At 51.2% G+C, this 16599-nt stretch overlaps 1 protein-coding gene and 1 long non-coding RNA gene across 46 annotated transcripts in view; one reads left to right on the top strand and one right to left on the bottom strand.

The window, feature by feature from the left end:
* The window catches only part of LRRFIP1 (LRR binding FLII interacting protein 1), a 72747-nt gene extending 69731 nt beyond the window's left edge, over positions 1 to 3016 (bottom strand). For 11 of the 45 annotated variants that reach the window (XM_023762792.1, XM_006082698.3, XM_023762808.1 and 8 more), the window contains exon 1: positions 2708 to 2999. In XM_023762792.1, the coding sequence (XP_023618560.1) occupies positions 2708 to 2773 (66 nt within the window). In that variant the 5' untranslated portion in view covers positions 2774 to 2999. Of the gene's footprint in view, positions 1 to 2707 lie in introns of all 45 variants that reach the window. The other 34 variants (XM_023762843.1, XM_023762874.1, XM_006082701.3 and 31 more) reach the window with 12 other exon arrangements.
* Positions 3017 to 3340: 324 nt separating this feature from the next.
* On the top strand, positions 3341 to 7223 carry LOC106698815. The gene is made up of 3 exons (XR_001350206.2): positions 3341 to 3562; positions 5106 to 5300; positions 6141 to 7223. It is a non-coding gene; the product is annotated as an uncharacterized LOC106698815 (long non-coding RNA).
* Positions 7224 to 16599: the final 9376 nt, after the last annotated feature.

Raw genomic sequence — 16599 nt, 5'->3', positions numbered from 1 at the left:
ACTGCTTGAGGAAGTGACCCATCTAAAACAAACCGTAGGGTCTCAAGACTCAAAATCTCCAGCTGAACTACGGCAGGACCAGCCCCCAGAGCACCGCCTTCGTCCCGCATTCGTCAACACTCCCACTCAGGTAGGGACCTTGGCACAGGTGCCTAGTGGGATGGGGCTTGGCAGACTGTGCCCACGCTCTACCCAGACAGACTCTCTCCGGACAGGACTGATGTTTGTCAGTTCATGCTAGTCAGGATGTGGAAAGCCACCAGAGGTGACACAACCCATCTCAAACACGGGAAGTTACAAAAGTGGGAGAAGTGCATGGTTTCCACACTGCCCCTCCCACGCTGGCACCAACTACCATGAAGGAGCTGGGCTCCTGCCCTCATCCTGCCGTTTCCTTTGCCAGGTGAGGTGGAGCTTGGCAATTCCGCTTCCTGCCAACCCCGGCTCTCCTCTGACACTGGGGTGGCCCCCAGCCCTCCTTCCCCACTGCAGACCCCAGTTCCCAGACAACAGGGTCACTTAATGGAGAACACAACCGGCAGCAAACAAACAGTATGAAATGCCCAGAGGCCTCCAGCCGGAACACTGCCTCGCCCAGGGTGGCTGCGGGGTGACTCGCTTCTAAGGCTCCCCACCTCCACTCTCCAAGAGTGTTTGCTATTATTTACTGAAAACAACCCTCCCACAGGTTCACAATTGCTTACTGGAAATCCCGGGACCAGGTATGCCTCAGGCTTCAACTAGAAAGGCCATAAGATGCGGGACCATGTATTCTGCCACAATCCCGAGTTACAGCCTTTAACCAAGCCCGTTAACGGGGCTGCAGAGGAATGTACGGACGTGTTCACACGCAGAGGTAAAGACTGAAAAGTCGCCCACCAGCCAGGGCAGGTCTCACGGCCAAATGAATTCTGCCACAAACTTACCCAAAAAAGCAACAACTTTTGGTTTTCAGAACTTACTGGATCCTGGAATTGGTGGGGCAGTGATTTTCAACCTTTCCCATCTCATGGCACATACATATTAGTTACTAAAATTCTGCGGCTCACCAAAATACATATTTCCTGCCAATCTGACATAAAAAGTAAGTATACTTTTGATTCATTCACACTGGATGGCTATTGTTGTGTGGACTGTTGTCACTTTTAATTTGATGATCTAAGGGAAAGCAGATCAGTGCCCCTAACTAAACGGTCAGGTATTGCACGTTTCAAAACATCTTGCGGCGCACCGACTGAAAATCGCTGGAGGAGGGGCTGGTGGGCCAGTGAAGATGGCGCACCTTCTCACACAGGGCCCGGTCCAGACTCCCCTCTCACTATTTCTATGAAGCAGGCATCTCAGCCAGACCCAATCCAGGGTTACGTGAAGGGTTAAGGAGACTTTTGCTATTTCTACTCATTCCTCTGATGGACAGGTCCCTCCCTTCCTCACATCCTCGTTCTCCACGTTTACTCTTTTCTTCTTTAAAAAGTCCCCGCCCAGAGTTCCTTCCTCTGAGCCAGAATCTCGCCCAGGATTAGCATCGCCAGTCCTGGCCATCTAAGGCTTGCCTAGATGGCTCCTCGGAACGTCGGCCTCTGGCAGCACTCCGCCCTTCCTTCTCTGAGGGCCCTTCCCTGCCGTGGATTCCAGGGCCCCTCTGCAGGTTCCCAGGCCTAGAAACCGACTGGGTGAAGGGGTAGGAACCAGCGGAAAGGTCTGGCCCAGGGCGGGAGCTTTACGTGAGGTCCCAGAAGCAGCACAGTAAAATGGACGCTACAAACCCACCTGACCGTCCTCAGCAAGGAAGTTAACTCCCAACTGTGCGCTCAGCAGAGTCTGTTTCTATACCTTTCTCTGGTTTTACCGACTGGGAAACTCCTTCAAGGTAAGGGCAGTCTTCTCATTCTGAATCCCGCACAAACACCAGGTGATTAATTCCTACCTGGTGAAGGAGTGATTGTTTTGGGCTCAAGTTCTCTGTAGTATAAACTTTAAACATCGTAACATGTTTCTTTTCCAAAGTGCATCCTCTCACCTTTAGATATTCATGACCAACCACAAGCCACAGGACAGTGGGTAATAACGAACCTTCCCCACCTCACCCCGGCCCAATTTTAACCCAAATACCCCCCAGCCATGGGAGTTAAGCCAGATAACTGTGAAATCCCGCAGGTCCTGTCCAGACCCCCTGGCCTCAGGAGACCAGCCAAAGTCTGTTTGGGAACTGGGGTCCTGGGGGAGGTGGAGAAGTCCTGCTCCGGTCGAAGGTCCAGGGCAGGGTAAGTGCTCAGAACCGCCCAGCCACAGATGGCGCCAGCCTCAGGGCAAGAGCCCCGCTCTGGGCACCGGCTCCGTGCGCTGTATTTTGTAAAATACCGAACGACCAGCTGGGAGGGAACCTCTAAAGCGCGGGCCTCAGACCTCCGCCCAGCCACACAGCTGGCAGAACCGGTCTCAAGGTCCGTTCGTTCGTCCTGGGGAGGGGCGCCGTCCAAGGAAACCTGCTCTCCTCGCAGGAGGAACTGAACGCACTGAACGGAGAGCAGGGCCGCTCCCACCCGCACATCCTCGCGTGGGGACGTTCATTTCAGGGTCCCCGGCCAGGCGGAGCCCACCCCACCCCAGCGCAGCCAAAGGTGCCCGCTGCCCTGGGCCTTAGAGCGCCAACAAGGACCAAGCGTTCAAAGTCCGACACGAAAGTTTCCCAACGTTTTCCTCTTACCAGCCTCTGAGCCTCGGGGCTCAGACAGTCTATTTCCTTGTTCTGCGTGGCCGCCGGGTTGGTCATCCTGCCGCTGCAAGTCCCGCTCCCCACACCGCCGGGAAAGACTCTGAACGCGGGCTCTCGGTCCGCGGGCGCAGGCTCTCAGCTCAGCTGCATCCCGAGCGCGGCGGTTCCAGCCCACGGACAGACCCGCGACGGCACCGGACTCGCCCTTCCCGGGGCGGAGGCGCCCTCCCCGCTTCCCGGCTCGGGCGCGGCCGCATGGGCGTGACGCAGGTGGCCCCGGCCCGGGTGGGGGCCCCCGGGCAGAGGAGCGGCTCTCCCCGCGCGCCCCGCCCCCGACGGTCCCGCCCCCCATCGGCGCCCCACCTCCACCGCTCAACCGGCCCGCCCCGTCCTTTGTGCGCGCCCCGCCCCGCGTCCCAGCTGCGCGGTTATCAATCACCGCGGCCTCTACCGGAAGGCGGGGTGGGGGGGTGGGTGGGGGCAAAAAGGACCCCAGCCGGCCCCGCCCACAGGCGCGGGGAGGGCGAGTTGAGAGGCGATGGGAAACGGAAGCTGGGGGGAGAGGGACCGTGCGGGGCAGGGTTCTGCTTGGGGCCTTGGGGGGCGGGGCCTGCGGGGGGCGGGGCGAGCTGCCTCCGTTACCCCCACTCCAGTCCCCGCAGTCCGCGCCGCCGGCTCCCGCGGGCTAGTGCCCCGGACGTCCTCCAAACTCCGGCCAAAGTGAGCTTCTACGGACCTGGCAACTCAGCCCGAGCCCAGCAGCACCTGTCGGCCGGGGACCCCCGTTAACGCATCACCTCGAAAGGGGCCGGCTTCCCGGACAACAAAAGTGCGCGGCCCGCGGGGGTGAGAGCAAACATGCCGGGCCGGTGCGCCCTCGCCCGCCTCCCTATCAGCAAGCCGGGGGCGCGGATCCGGTGGCTCAGAGCCGGGGCCGTGCGGTCTAGGGTCTGGCCGGGAGGGCCTGCGGGGCAGGAGCCCAGCGGGAGGGCGTGGGGAGGAGTCGTCCCGGTGCGGGGTCTGGAACCCGACCTCCCAGCACGCGCCCCTCCCGCCGCAGAACGCGGCAGAACGCGCGCTGCTCCTTCTTTAAAAGTCCTGCAGACAAGGCAACGCGAGTCCTCGCCAGGCTCGGGCAGGAGCCAACGGGACATCCTCACATTTAACAGAATGTCTGCCTGTTCTGGCCAAGCCCGGAGCCTGCGGCGCCTGGGGTGCCCCTGCCAGCCCCTGTCCCGGGGACACGTGTGTGAAAGCCGATCTCAGAAAAACCACCTCCCCTCCTCCAAACGGGAACTTCCTGCAGAGTCGCTTGGCCTAATTCTCTGAAAAGGCCGCTCTCTAATTATTGAGAGACCACAAATTCACATTTAAATGTTACAACCCCCCAATTTCCCACTCCCTGCCCCACCTAGTTCTGGGTAACATGTTGGAGCATGACCTTCCCACTCACCTTCCCACTGTGTACAGGGCGCCCCTGCGCACGTGGCTTGGCTTCTGGGGGAGGGGCTCGGGAAGGAAGGGCAGGAGGGCCTAACCTAGGAGGGGTAGGGGCGACAGAAAAGAGGCGGAGGAAAGGCCCAGAGTGGCCCCTGGGGGAGAAATTCCGCAGGTTTCAACCTTGCTTAAGGTGAACAGCGCCAAGCTTTGATGGGTAGCATCCTTGGGCCCATAAAAGTGAATTTTAAAGAGATTGAAATGCCTTTTATTACCTGATTTTCTTGCTCTAACACTTTTAAGTATGTTCATGGATTACAATTCTTGGCTCTATGAAATTAAATGAATTGGAGAAAATAATTCTAAACGGCTCTACATGAACAACTATAGGACTTAGGGAACTTATCATGAAAAGCAATTTGAATTTTAGTAGAGTAACAACTTTGCAGATGAGAATGATAGCCAACCATTAATGTTTGGAGACTTTGGTGTGAATATTCCCACCGAGACAGGCAAAGGTTAGAGCTATGTGCCAACCCAGACCCTATGACCACCGTCCCAGAGCAGGGCCCATGGAGCAGGCACCGTCTACCTGCCCGTCTGTCCCTGAGGAAAACTGCTGCATGCCCCCCCAACCCTAGGGCGCCACGGAGGGATGGGGCTAAGTGTCTCTGGAATGAAGCCATCTGGCCCAGTTTCTGGCTCTGACCCTTACCATGGATGCTGAGCAAGTTACCTGGCCCCTGCGTCTCCAGTCTCATCTGAAACACGCCCATGATGGTGGTGCCCGCGGTGTATGGAGGACGGGAGACACACATGCAGACCAGCTAGGCCAGTGGTCGGCAAACTGCGGCCCCTTGAGTGTGGCTCTTCCACAAAATACCATGTGCGATTGAAACTTCGTGGCCACACTCAAGAGAGCAAAGAGCCGCTCTCTTCCCTCTGCTCCCAGGAAGTCCCCACCCAAGGCGCTCAGGCCCTCCTCCACAGCAGGAAGGAAGCTGGCAATCCTGGGCTCAAACGGCATGACCAGGACAGACTGGGCAGCCCCGGGAGGAAGACAAACCCAGAGCCCCCACAGAAGCTGCAGAAACTAGCTGACTAATTTCAGTTCCAGGAACAAACTACCAGCAATACAATCATAATGGTAGGTGCACAAGAGATGTCTTATTCCACTGAGTGTAGCATATTAGGGAAAACTGCTATTCTAACCTGCTTCTAGACCAGCGGTTTTCTACCTTTTTCATCTCATGGCACACATAAACTAATCACTGAAATTCTTCGGCACTACAAAAAAATACATTTTTTTTGCCGATCTGATAAAAAAAAATAGGTATAATACTGATTCATTCACACCGGACAGCTATTGTTGTGTCGGCTGTTGTCATTTTTTTATTCGACAACCTAAGGGAAAATAGGTAAATCCTTGATTAAATAGGGAAGGGGCTAGTGGCTCTGGAATGAAGCCATCTGGCCCAGTTTCTGGCTCTGACCCTGGGATCCTGAGCCCCCCCAGTAAAATTCTGTGGCACACGGGTTGAAAGTCGCTGTTCTATTCGGGAAGCTGCTACATTCTGACGAGTTTTAGCCCAGTCATTCCTGTGCCGTGGCTGAGTCTCAAACCATAGGACCTACGTCAGTCTATATTATGGGTGGAGTGCTGAACGCAGGCTCCTTGGGTTTATTATTTAGACCCCGGGCCCCAAGAATAAAGTGGAGAGGGCCTAGTTGCCTTCTGTGTTAATTTTGCTATAAATAGTTCTCTAATGAAAAGAACCCCCTTCTTGGGCAGGCCTTTCTCTCCTTTTTATTTTTAACTGATAGCAAGGCCACTCGCGAGGATGATTAATGAGGGACTGGTGGAACCCACAAATTTGGTTTCTTGGGGAAATCCACTAGGAAGCCAAAGGGAGGGGCGTGGCTGTGCAAATTGACATTGTGTTGCGTGAGAATCTGAGGGGCACCACATTTTCATCCCCGTTCTCAGCTCTGGAGGCGGCTTGGCAGAATAATATGAACACTTTACCTTGAAGAAAACAAAACTAAAACCCCCTGTGAGTATCAGGTGAGAAGAAACCAGACAAGCAGCCCCGGGTTTCCATCCTCAGAAGGTCAGCAGAAGAACCCGGTGTGGTGTGAGCAGCATGGCAGGGCGAGGTGTTCAGCAAGAAGGTGACCACCCAGCTGGACCGCCCCAGCTTGGGCCTGGGGTCTCTTCATCAAGAGCTTCGAGGTCGCTGCCACAGGTTCAGTTTTGTCTCCTGTGGTCAGTGTGCCACTTCCAACAGGTGGACCCTGCATTCTGGCCCCTCCCAAGCTGCCAAGCCGTGAATGACCTGTTCACACAGCCGCTATTTCAACCCAGGGACACTGTGCTTAGGGGGCCCCTGAGGTTTTGGGGAAGCTCTGGCTGTCTCGAGCATCCCTAAAAGCCTCCATGCTTGTGCCTTCTCAACAAAAATTAAAGGTCCCAAATCTAAAAAAAAAAAAAAAAAATGCAGTTCTCTGATGTATAAAACTTTATTTCTTTCCTGAGAAAAGAACAAAAGGTAAATAGAATGGTCTAATTTTGTTCTGGGAACATGAGACTCCCAGCTAACCAGCAAATGCCAGAACATTGAACCAATTTGGGGCCACACCCAGGCTGGGTTGACTGGTCTCCATGGTGCTGGTCGGTTGCTAGGTTCACTAGCTTCGCCTCCTGCTGCGGTTTGGTTCTGAGTGCTAGAGCTACAGAGACAAACCCTCCCAGAGGTCCTCCCGCAGAGCGCACGGCGGACGGGGCAGAGTGGCTCCCCGCCTCCCCGTGAGTCAGATAACTGACACAAAACCATTTTTCTAAATCACAGCCGGGACATCTGTTTTCCATGAGTCACTAGCCATGTTGATGACAGCAGAATAAACTTATCTATATCACAGACAGTAACATTATTACTTTATTACTTCTGCAGACAGTTACATTATTACTTTATGTGGATCCTTTGACTAGTATGAAAAAACACTCTTTGCCCTAGCCCGTGGTCAGCAAACTGCGGCTCGCGAGCCACATGCAGCTCTTTGGCCCCTTGAGTGTGGCTCTTCCACAAAATACCACAAGCGGGCGCGCATGTACAGTGCGATTGAAACTTCGTGGCCCATGCGCAGAAGTCGGTATTTTGTGGAAGAGCCACACTCAAGGGGCCAAAGAGCTGCATGTGGCTCGTGAGCCGCAGTTTGCCGAGCCGCAGTTTGCCGACCACTGCCCTAGCCAGTTTGCCTCAATGGATAGAGCGTCGGCCTGAAGGGTCCTGGGTTCCATTCCGGTCAAGGGCACATGCCTGGGTTGTGGGCTCGATCCCCAGTTGGGGGCGTACAGGAGGCAGCCGATCAATGATTCTTTCTCATCATTGATGTTTCTATCTCTCTCTTCCCTCTCCCTTCCTCTCTGAAATCAATAAAAATATATTAAAAAAACAAACAAAAAACACTCTTTATTTAAAGATGTTCATGAAATGATCACCCAGATCCACACTGCACCCCAGTTTACAAAGCACTTCACACATACAGGGCGGCCCACAGAGTTGTCTAACTTGTCACAGACACATGTGGGAAGAATGAAACCAGGCTTTTAACCCAGGTCCCCACTCATGGCCCTCAGGGCTTAGCATCCAGGACACCACCTGACACAGAATTGTCCCTCCCCCCACCCAGCCAGCCAGGGGTCCTCACTGGGAACAGTCAACAGACAGGCTTGGGAGTGTCAGCCACCTCCCTGGGCCTTAGCCTGGACCAAGGGCTTTGGCAAAGCAATGGCCACACCCAGGACGACCTGGGCCGTTGGTAGGAGCGTCGGATGGGGGAGCCTGCCCCTTCCTGCAGTCTGCAGAGAAAGCTATACACCATGGTCAGCTGGCCCAGCTCAGGCCCACAGTGAACTTGATCCTTGGCCAGGATCCTGACTGCCTCCAGTGAAGAGAGCATCCGGGAGTAAGAGTGGCTAAAAAGCACAGTGAGCTTGCTTCTAGCATTAAACAGCTCCTGCTAACAGCCCGCCCCTGTGCTGGGATGTCACACACGCTTCATCCTTAGGCCTGCCATGACCCGTGCTCCCTCTCCCCTCCTCCCAGACTATGAGGGGGCTCTTCGGGTATGGGGGCACCTTCTCACCACCCCATACATGATGATGGATGATTCTCCTAATAAAGTGAGGACTGATAGGTCATCATTAACTCTCATCAATCTCAACTATTTCATATTTTTGTAGCAACTGGGAATGGAAGCTCTCTTTTAAAAGGGGCACCCCTTGCTCTGGCCAGTGTGGCTCAGTTGGTTGAGTGTCATCCTGTGCACCGAAAGGTTGCCGGTTCGAATCTTGGTCAGGGCACATGCCCAGGTTGCGGGCTCGATCCCTAGTGGGGGGCGTACAGGAGGCAGCCGATTGATGTTTGGCTTTCACATCAATGTTTCTCTCTCTCTCTCTCTCTCTTCCTCTCCCTCTCCCTTCCTCTCTCTCTAAAACTCAATAAAAAAATAAAAATAAATAAAAGTGGCATGTCTTTAGGAATGACTACTCAGCTTCCAGCAATTCACCACACTTCTTCTTCATCTAGATTTAAAAGAAACTCCCTTTGGACTTTTTAAGGAAGGTGAAGAGCCAGTGGCAGAAAGCGGGGTGCAGGTGCCCCGGGCACTTTACCCAGAAATACGAACTGGTATAAGATGACGATGAACACGGTAGCATGCCTGGAAGAGAAGGAGGCTTGGATGCCTACATGGATTGAGTAAGAGGTATGTCAGGAACAAGCCAAGACAGACAGGGTGGTTAGAGAAACAGAAAACAGAGGTGTCTCCTGGCAGCCAGCACTCGCCCACGTCCCCAGAGGCTGGTGTGAGCAAGGGAGCTAAACAATGCAGGTGAGGTGTAGAGAGCAGGCCGAGCAAGCGTTGCGTTTGCAGCCAGAAAAACCTGGGCGATTGCGTCCTGCTGTTAAAATTCTACAAAGAAACGTTTTCAACGACATGGTGGATTGCAGCCCGAGAGGAAGGCCGGCCTTGGGGAGGGTTTTGAGGTGCGTGGAGATTTGTTCATTTGTCTGTCTGTTTGTAAGATGGATGGGAAAGACCCAGCAGAGCCTGCTTGGAGGTTGAGAAGTAGGAGTCCAAGGAGAGAGGAAACAGTGAGGCGGGGGTGGGAAGGGCCCGAGAGAGACCCGTGACTACGGGGCGGCAGGAGCAGGGTGGGGCGCGTGGATGGACTCCCAGGATTCTGAGCTAACTGGAGATGAGAAAGCCAAAGGGGGCAGAAGAGGACAGACGACAAGAGGTGCTGTCTGTAGCAGGGACTGTGGCCCGGAGCTGGGGGAGGATGACCAGCAGGCGGAACCGAAATGGAAGGACCCGTCACAGGGCTGCCTCAGACCCAGCCCGGGGAACAGTTTTCAGAACCTGAGCAGAACCCTTCCATGGAGTTCCAGCAAGTCCAATAAGGCTGCCACAGGGTAAAATCTGACCCACATGGAGAACAATTTCTGATATATTTTACTCTGGAATTCAGTTCATCTCCTAAAGTGTCCAGGAATGAGTCCATAGCAACCTGGAGAACAAATGTACCCGTTTGCCAATCCAGCCCTCGGAACTGGGGGTCCTTAAAGCCTGGCCAGAGTGATCACAGACACATCCCCTGTATATCGTCACCGAGGAAATGGCCACAAACGCCTTCGATGCAATCTCTCAGGCCAACCAGTCAGTTGCTCATGAACACGGTGCACTGCGAGTGCCAGCTGATGTTTTTCTGAAACTACTGAGAACAAAACAACTAAAACCCATTCTGTATTTCTCAGTCATATGGGAACACTCTGAAAAGTCCCCCAAATGAACTATCATCCAAAGAGAACAACCTATATGCTCTGTCAGAACAGCCCATCTAAATGATTTTGATCAGAATAGATAGTAACTTGGGAAAGTCGGCTTTATTCTCGAGGACTGTATTCACCAGCCAACGGGGCACCCCACTGAGAAGAGATAAATAAATGGAATAGAAAACGATGATTAAAAAATGAAAGCAACACCCACTCTTTTGGCTGGGGCCCCCGTCAGCCTGCCTGTGAGTGCAGCGCTCCGGGACAGACAGCAGGCTCCCCACAGTCCGCTCTCCGACACAGACCTTCGCCCGGCTGGCTGGAAAGTCCAGAAACCACCCATGTCCGCTGGTGTGACTGACAGCTGCCATTCACGGAAGGGCCTTGTGATCTGAATTTCAGCGGTACCATAGCAAACAGGGAAAGCCAAAGGCCCTGATGATGAACTCCGAGGTTTAGAAAACCAGGCACTCTTGCTGAGCAGCTGGACTTGAAGAGGAGCTGACTCAGGGACAGACAAAGACATCGGGAGTGAGCCGCCTTCTTCCCACGGTGTGCAAATCCGACAAGAGCATCCCTACAGCACTCTTTCTAAGAAAAGGAATTTTCCTAAAGGGGAAAAAAAAACCAACTGCCGCACACTTGAGCACAGAACTAAAAACACATGCCCACACCCCAGTGTGAGGGGTCCCCCCTGCAGTCTAGTCCCTGAAATACAGGTCAGAGAAAAGCCAGCAACCATTCGAGGCCAGATTATGAGCCTTCGGTTGTTCACCTTCTTCATGAACAAATCGATACCTTTGCAGAAGACGTTAGAGGAGAATATAAAAGCCTCACCTTTGAAAAATGAAGATTTTAGATGACCTTCAAGGGAAGTTTGAGGACGAGCGAAGAACAGCAGGCTGAAGAGACATGTTTGGCCTGAGAGTGGAAATTCTGGAATAACTGGAGATCAAATAGCCACTCCTGACCACGTCATCTCCGAGTACCAGCAGAGAGGTCCATTAAACTCACCCTTCTACGCAACCTCACGGGGCAGCTGGGACCGCCTTCGATTCATGGAGGGGGTGGCCCCAGCCCACCACAGCTTTCCAAGGGCTTCTCCTCACCAAGGTCCGACCTGAGCTACTCAGATGGCCTTGGAGCCCGTCCTCGTATCCCCACTGCCTCGGAGCATCCCTGCTAAATGTGGGATTAGACTTTATAGGGAACTCTAATATAAACACAGAGCAGGGCTCCTTAACCTCGCACTGCTCACTTCTCGGGCCAATAATTCTTTGCTGTGACGCCTGCTCTGAGCCACAGCAGCCTGTCCTCACACAGTCGGTGCCAGCAGCACTCTCCACCCTCGTCCTGACAACCCGACGTCTCTCCAGACACTGCCAAAGGTCCCCTGGGAGGCAAAAGGGTCCCCATAGAGGGCCCCTGATCTGGAGGGGCTTGTGCCTTTATCCAGGTGCCCACATTGTACAAGCAGGTTGACTGACCAGCCTGTACAGGTAAGTCATGCAAACCCATAGCTAAACATGCACAGAGATGGCGGTCAAGGTGGGAATACTTCAACACATCATCTAATCTCAGTGGCCCGAGTTTCCACTCCGGAAGAACTCCAAGTGCATCTAAGAACTCCCAGCCCCCTAGTTACTGCGGTGAGGGGTCAGGCAGAGCAGGAAGGCGGGCACCCTACCCTCAGGGATGGGAAGGGGCCACAGGGTGGGAAGGAAGCTGAGCTCAGGGCCCACACGGTCATGTCATGGCTGAGCGTGTGATCGCAGAGGTGGGCTGTAAGCAACAAGATCAGAGAACTGATAACTGGAGGCACCTGCAGGGTCCACACAGAGAACGGGGCTGACGGCACAAAGCCCTCACACCGCCAGAGCACAGGTTTGGGAGGAAATCTACGTGGAGTCCCCGCTCCGACACGGCTTAGTTGTAGTTCTGGGCACTCCCGGGACCTCTTCCAGCTTCCTGTGCTTCCCGGCAGGACGGCAGTGACGGTGGGAGCCCAGTCTGGCATGAAGACGTGCCCTCACTGAACCTGCAGCAGGTCTGGGGGTTATTCTAAAGCACAGATTACATTTCCTGCAAAATAAGGGACTCTGGGATTACAGTTTACATACAGGTTCTGGGAAGCCGCAGGCTGTCTGGCGTCACTTAATTAGCGTGGATTAGGTTTATGGCTTTCATCAGCACTTTTTGGGGTGCTCGGGGAGCGTTGCCCTCACCCGGGCAGCTGCCTACCTTCAAGCCCAGAATGTTGGCTTTGCCCCCTTGCGACTCCCAAAGCCAAGCCTGTGGTGTTTTCGTCCTCCGACAACTACGTTCTGACTGTGATTATGTGAAAACCGACGTATACAAAGACTGGAAGGAAACGTGAGAAACAAAGCTGCTGTGTTTAGGAGATGGGAGTGTGGAAATTTTATTGCTTTTCAGAACACCCTCAGATCTTGTCAGAATGCTCTCTAAAAAGCAAACAGGTACTCCTCGGGTTAAGGAGCTTGAACTTTATTCCGGAAGCAGTAAAGGACCCGCCGGCCGGCAGGATCTGAACAGGGAGGTAAGCTTTTGTTTGAACAGAGAATCTGCAGGCTACAGGAAAGGTTGAAAACCGCCCTCACTATTCTTTTCCAAAACCTCCTTGGCTGGTCTCACTGTTTATTCTTCCAGAGTCACTTTAGAGTTTACTTGGTAAACTCTGAACCAACCGTCTCCCCTCAACTGGGATTTTACTTGAGTTACATTGTATTTGTAAGTTATTTGGGGATGAAGTCACATCTCTTCCAGGTGGGCCTTCTCACTCAGAATTGAGGTAGGTCTGTCTCCATTTTTTAACCTGATGTGCCCTTCAGTCTATTGCTAGTTTGCTTCATAGAGGTCCTGCTTCTCTCTTTTTTTATTTTAAGGAAAGAAAATGCCTTTAATCTTTTTACTTTTTCAGTTACAGTTGATAGACAATATTATGTTATTTTCAGGGGATCCTGCTTATTTCTTTAGTCCTAAATGCTTCTTTGAATGGAATTTTACCTTCTTGCTGTTATTAAAAAAACACACCCATCATCGTGGGATATGGGGATGCTGTGGATTTTTGTTTATATCATTCGTTACAAAGTATTTCACTGACCTCTCAGTTTGAGCTGGATTTTTGGGTTAGACACGGCCCTCATCTGCAAGTAGTTGCACATTTTATCTGCTTTTCAGGAGTTACAGTGCTGATTCGCTGTCCCGTCTGAGCAGCAGAACTCCCATTACTATCCCGTTACAGGGGCCTGGCCTACCATCTCCTTCTGTTGGATACCCTGCAATTAGGGGAAGAACAGGACACTGCAGCTGTGGGCGAGTGCTTGCACTGAGATAACATAGGACAGGACAGGCTTGTAGAAGTTAAATAGCATCAAAACTGCCTGTAAAGAGAACCTGCTGTCGGTCGCCCCACACGGCACCTGAGAGGAAACCAGTGACAAGTCTCAGAACAAGACGCTCTCGCCTATGGGCTAGAATCTAATTTTGATCAATAAATCGTAAACAAGCAGAGAGACCTGGAGAAGGAATAGGACGGAAGTCAGGGAGAGTGAATTATTCTTATGTTAGGATACATTTGTTTTCTGCAGGGAGCGAGGGAAGGACCCTGAGCTCAGGGTCTGGGGCCAGCATGGACTCTGCCTGACCCTGGCTGTTGGCCTTGGACAGGTGCACACCCCGTCTCTCTGCCTCAGCTTCCTCATGTGAGTAATAGTAGCACTAAGTGCATAGAGTTTATAAGGGTTAAGTGAGTGATTATTGGTAATTGGTGTTTGAATAAGGACCATGCTAACCGTAAGGGTAGCGAAGATGTTGGTCTATAGAGGGCACATTTTTGCCCTGGTCGGTGGGCTCAGGAGGTTGGAGCATCGTCCTATGCACAGAAAGGTCGCTGGTTCCTTTCCTGGTCAGGGCACATACCCAGGTAATGGATTCCATCCTCGGTCGGGGTGAGTACAGGAGGCAACTAATCAATGTTTCTCTATCACAATGATGTTTCTCTCTCTTCCTTTCTAAAATCAATAAAAACATTAAAAAAAAGAATGCACATTCTTACAAAATAGTTCGAGGAGCATTTAATCTAAAGCTAATGCATCCAGTCATCATTTACAAAGAGACATGGGAGTTAACTTTTGTCCTAGACCAACCGGCCCCTCCCTATCAGCCTTCCTGCCCCACCCTCCAGGCTCTATTTGGCCCTCCCTCTGTACAGCTCAGAACCCACAGCATGCCCTGTGCACCCTGAGGTGGGGGGTAGGGGGGGGGAGGGGGGACTAGATAAACTCGTTAAACCCACACGACCGAAATACTAACTGGAATTCTAAGTCACGAGGCGCTAGTAGGAGTGACCGGATTACTTTTCTAGCACAAGAGGCCCAAACTTTGTGACAATTACTTTCTTTCAGGCCCAGTCACTTCCTGGTTGAGTTATGATCTAGATGGCTGAACTTGAACTTCTCCAGCCAGATAAGGAGGTATGGCTGTGTCTCCAAAAATGGTATTGGGCAATAGAAGCTCAAGAACTTCCTTTTTGGGGTGAAGAGACTCCCCTATGGCATAGTTTTTTGAAAAAGAAGAAATTTTCTGTCCAGGGTGAAACAATTAAGAGAGTATCAAAAAGACAAAACTATTCAAAGCTTTGAGCTCTTATGTTCTACGATTATTTAAAATATTTGACCTACATTTAGAATAAAATATAGTAGAAAGAACTCTGCCTGTTAGCATCATTATCTCCGGAAGAAGGCAAAGGGTTGTGGGCAGAGAGAAACAGGAGAAATCAGAGGGAAACATACTGGTAGATCTTGGGGAAGTTGTTCACATTTCAACTGCTGCCCCCTGGTGGCCACAAGTAAGCATTTCCAAGAGGCCTAGGGTACAGGTTTCAGGTGGGCTTCACAGCATCAGATAACCAACAAAATGTTAAAAAGGGACTCTAGTACCCGTTTAACCAGTATGTTAATTCACAGTAAAAAGTCTAATAATTAATATTACATACAGAAAACAATTTAGTCTTTTATAAGTGGAAGCAACCCAAGTGTCCGTCCACAGATGACTGAATAACAACGCGGTCTATCCATACAGAGGAACAGTATTGGGCTTTAAAAAAGGAAGGAAATCCGGACACACACCACAACATGGGAGAAACCTTGGGAACAGTACGGAAAGTGAAAGAAGCCAGACCCAAAGGACAGGTACTGTATAATCCCATGTGCATGAGACACCTAAAACTGCCAAAGTCACAGACAGAAAGTAGAAGGACGGTGGCCAGGGGCTGGGGAGTTAGTGTGTAATGGGCACAGTGTTTCAGCTTGGGAAGATGGGAAGAACTATGGATACGAGGGTGGTTACACAACTTAAAACTGGATAAGATGCCGAATTTAATGGTATGTGTGTTGTTGTTTTTTTACCACAATTAAAAAAATAATTAACAAAAATCCAATTTACTCATTTGTTTATGCAAAACCACAAAAGGAGGAAGAGAACACCAGCGTGGAGTTTTCCCCAGAAAACAGAAGTGAGATGGTGTGAGCTCCGACAGGCTCCACATGCAACTGGCCACACGATAGATTAGAAAGCCGGTGTGGAAAGAACCCTTCAGAGAATTTGACCAGAGCGGAGCACGTCTCTTTAAAAACTCTCTCCTTCCCATGAGCAATCTGCATTTGAAATCCACAGAAATGGGAAGATTTTGGAGCCATCAGGACCCCACATGAATTTTCAGAGAGCTTCAGAAAATAAGAACAGCCAGGGCTGGCAAGATGGCATTCGATGCTGGCAGTGGCTAAGTTAATTTTTTTTTTTAAAGAAAGAAGACAGGCAGGCATCAGACAAACACTGCTTGCATTTAGAATATATGTGTAAGTCATTTTACCATGAACTTTTATTGGAAAAGCAACACACAATAGTAAAAACATATGTTCACCAAATTCATATAGCCAGAAAGTAGAATGGTGACTGCCAGGGGCTGAGGGCAGGAAGGAATGGAGACTTGTGGTTTAATGGGGACAAAGTTTCCATTTGAGGATATAAAAGAATTCTAGAGGTGGATGGTGGTGATGGCTGCAGAACAAGTGAATGTCCTTAATGCCACTCAATGTACACCTAGAAATGGTTAAATGGTAGGTGTAATGTTATACATATTTTACCACAATGTAAAAATAATCTATTATTAAAATTTTACATCCATCATAAGAAAATGGCCAAGCCAGCCTTGGGATATCAACTTTATGGCACCCTGTCTGGCTATAAAGACGGTGTTTATAGCAAGTATGTAGTAATAGAACGCACATGCTTATGACCATATAGAGTGTACGTGAGCACACATGGACCACCCGCCCCCAATAAGATCTATGAAAAATAACAACAGCCAGGATTCTAAGGAAATACATCAAAACAGAGCCATGGTTGTCTTTACGTCATAATAAAGTTATAGATAAAACCATTTTCCTTTCTGTTTTCCGATATTCTTTCAATGAGCAAGTACTATTTTTAAAGGGGAGGAAATAACACAAAGTTCATTTATTTGAAAAGAAAGGAAGGATGAATGGAAAACAATGACTTTTTTGTTTTGTGTTCCTGGGGGCCTTGTAA

This window comes from Myotis lucifugus, unplaced genomic scaffold, assembly GCF_000147115.1.
Source record: "Myotis lucifugus unplaced genomic scaffold, Myoluc2.0 scaffold_3, whole genome shotgun sequence".
NCBI classification, from domain to species: Eukaryota; Metazoa; Chordata; class Mammalia; order Chiroptera; family Vespertilionidae; genus Myotis; species Myotis lucifugus.
The sequence above is the reverse complement of the archived record's forward strand: the minus strand, read 5'-3'. Positions and strand labels throughout refer to the sequence as shown.